General features: G+C 39.4%; 1 protein-coding gene across 1 annotated transcript; it reads right to left on the reverse strand.

The window, feature by feature from the left end:
* Positions 1-1,373: 1,373 nt before the first annotated feature.
* LOC146740197 (zinc finger protein 862-like) lies at positions 1,374-2,672 on the reverse strand. Its single transcript, XM_085501595.1, has one exon. The coding sequence runs from the start codon at positions 2,670-2,672 to the stop codon at positions 1,374-1,376; it is 1,299 nt and encodes a 432-aa protein (XP_085357721.1).
* Between the last annotated feature and the right edge of the window lie 634 nt (positions 2,673-3,306).

Consider the following 3,306-nt stretch of genomic DNA (forward strand, 5'->3'; position numbering starts at 1 on the left):
TAGGTGTAATCGAGTATTCACATAAGAAATGGGTCATAGAATTTCTATTTAAAACTTCATAAAATGTTTATAGAAATTCTTTAGAACAAGAGGCCGAAACTCCTCTCTAGAATTTTCTATTTAAAATCTACAGGCAGTGTCCTGGAGTCACAGAGAGGTCATGGGCTGGTTATGGAGCTCCTCTCAGTCAGAGTGTGTCCACCAGCCACCTCTGTATAATTACCTCAACAGTACTTGGTTAATAGTTTCCAAGTACTTGGGGTGTTCAAGTTGGATCCAGGTTACTTGTGGTGACTATCTTTCAGGAAGTTACAGGATTGGGTGAATGGTACAGGTGTTGTCAGCAAATGGATGATTTATCACAATTCACTGAAAGTTCTCTCTTCCAGAACTACGAATCAAAGTTGGTCGGAGGATCAATTCTGACCGCCTTCTTCATTCCCCATGATTGGATTACATGTTACTGCAGGCCTCCACAAACCATTAACTGTCATAATGTGCCTATATTCCATTTTTTCTGGGCCAGCACCGATATGGGTCCCACAGATCTATATCATAATAGGCATATTCATGACCCCCTAAAGGTCAAACATCCTGGTACTTTTGTTGGTAGATAATCATCACAAATCAAATTTTTAATGTTTGTTTTAGTTAATTTTGTGATAAGAAAATGCAAAAAACAGGACAAAATTAAATATATTCTTGTTTTTCATACCAACAAAAGTAACTGGATGTGTGACCTTCAGGGGTCACGAAAATGGCCTATTAAAACTGTCACCCATACACACGGTATTCCCTGCTCCATTCTTCCCTCGCCTATATCAGAGCACTTTAACGTTTACAAACAATATTTTACAACTTTGCATACACAACAAATAATACCCACACTACTTGTAATTTGTTGTGCAACTCTTTACCTGAAGAAGCTTCTTCTAATTTTTTGTTTATTCTGATCATTTACTGAAAGCATTTCAATAGAATAAATACAGTAGATTCAGTAACATTTACCATAAAAGTAACTACTAGAAGGAAAATTTTTCAAATAGCATGTCACACCTCCAATAGAATTACATTTGTTCATCAATATTTTGCTTCTCATAGGATCAGTAGTGTATATTTAGATGCATTTGCATTTTTGTCTGCAATTACTACAACAGTAGTAAAATGCACAAGTGCAATCACAGCCTAGGAAGTTAACTTTTTGGCAAAAAGCAAAATGCTCCTAAGCACTAAGAAATTAGGAGCAAAATGCTCCTAAACCTAAAATTTTAGGAGCAAAATTGTTTCATGCGTAAAACAAATAAAATGTGTTATGTTAAACTTTGCGTATATAACTACAATAATGACATACTGTAATGAGAGATACTGTTCTGTTACAAAAAGTCTTGATTTGTATCCTGGTCGGAGACTGCATGTACGATGTTATCAGGCCACATCAGTTTCACATTTGGTCGTCTGGCCCGCACTGATTCATGCATCCATATGTGAACAGAATTTGAAGGATCAAATTCAGCCATGCTAGGCCCTTCCAGGCTGATACGTATTAGATCACCGACACTTTCTGGATGCAGTCTATTACGCTGTTCATTCTTGATACGCCTTTGTGCAGAAAAGCCACGTTCACACTGGGCTGTGGTTACTGGCAGTGCGATCATTATCTGACACAGGTGGAGTACATTCTTATAATTATCACAATACGGCGTTTTTGTTAAGCACAGGGCCCATAGAGATGACTGCGTTTTATCACGAAACTGATTAAACACCAGAAGCTTTAGTTGCCTCCACTCAGCAGGTACATTTGATGCAACACACCTGTTTTTCTCTAAGATTGGACCAAACCATTGCAAAAGGAAAGCTAATTCTTCTTGCCCATATACCATAAGCCTGGTAACATCATCTGGCCATGCATCATGATTGAACAGCACAGACAAACAGTAGACAGCTTTAGCTGGCCCCTCTGCATTTGCTGTACCCAACAAGTTGTCAAATCGTGTTTTCAGAGCATGTACGGTTTCATCACATGTGTTATTTATGTCAGCTTGTAACTGTGTCATTATTTGAGTTGGGCGTCCTTTTAGTTTGATTTCTTGGAAAGTAACTTGCTCCAATTCGTCATCTGTACTGGCATCATCCTCATTTATTTGTTCAGTGTTCATTATTTCCTTGAACTTCTCCAGGGAACCATTTTCAACAGGCTGCATTTTCATTAACTCAACTGTCGCGATACACGATTTAACAGCTTGTATTGCCTGAGTGAGAATCACGTCATTTGTTTGTAGAGTGCGACTCAACGTTGCAATCTCCGAAAATAAATCTAACAAAAAATGGCAAAATGCAGCGAATTTCAGGGTGGTCATTGTACGTACAACTTTTGTAGCCCGACCTTTGATGTCCGCGTTCCGTGTTGTTGAAGCAAGATGTTCACTGTGGGCTAATACAGCGGCGTACTGACCTGCCGAAGTTGGATTGTTTTTATCGACTTGTTTAGTTGATAGAAAAATACGTAACGCTCGTTCCACGTGTGGCGCCCATCTTGTACCAGTAACTGACTTTGCAGTATAAACATTCACCCCTAATTCCATAGCTAGCGATCCAAGTTCCCTGTAACTCTTGGGTGAATAATGGTATGTTTTCCATATCATATTCAAGACATCGTGTACATTCCTCACCATAGCAACGTTTTTTTGAACGGCTAACATCGCAAGTTCCAGGCGGTGCGGCATGCAATGGATTGACACCAAATAGTTAGCTACGCCGTCATGAAGCAAAGTAGAGACACTTCTGTTTCTTCCCAGGTTTACTGCTGCCCCATCTGCGCAAAAACCAATTAATTTTGTGCACCAACTTTCGTCAAATTATTCACACAAAGCTTTGGTGGCACTCAGTACGCCATCTGCATGTGCGTGTTCAACCTCTTTTTGCCCGATTAGATTCACTGTCGCCTTCCCATTTTTGTCGACACGTCGTACGTACACGATTTCGCATTCCTTTGCAGCGTTATCGGTGTCACCATCGATAAGAATGGAAATGTAGTTGGCATTTTTAATACTGCTCGATAACTCCCTTCTCATTCCATCTGCGATATTCGCTATAATTTCAGCGCACTTGTGTGTATTATCGTATGTTGGGTTTATGTCAACTCCATTTTTACGGTGAAGTAGCAGTAACTTTGGAAACATCGAATACGGCATTTCATGTTTAGCAATCATATATGCTATGTTGAACTTAATTTTCAATTCAGCTACAGTTTTATCAACACTGTGGTCAGCTGATTTCCGGAATGCTTTGGCGAGTGAACTTGTTTCA

Source organism: Saccoglossus kowalevskii, chromosome 7, assembly GCF_978046115.1.
Source record: "Saccoglossus kowalevskii chromosome 7, keSacKowa6.1, whole genome shotgun sequence".
NCBI classification, from domain to species: domain Eukaryota; kingdom Metazoa; phylum Hemichordata; class Enteropneusta; family Harrimaniidae; genus Saccoglossus; species Saccoglossus kowalevskii.

Excerpts from the sequence above, each read along its gene's own strand:
- LOC146740197 (XM_085501595.1), bottom strand. The coding sequence starts at position 2,672 with ATGGTGAGGAATGTACACGATGTCTTGAATATGATATGGAAAACATAC.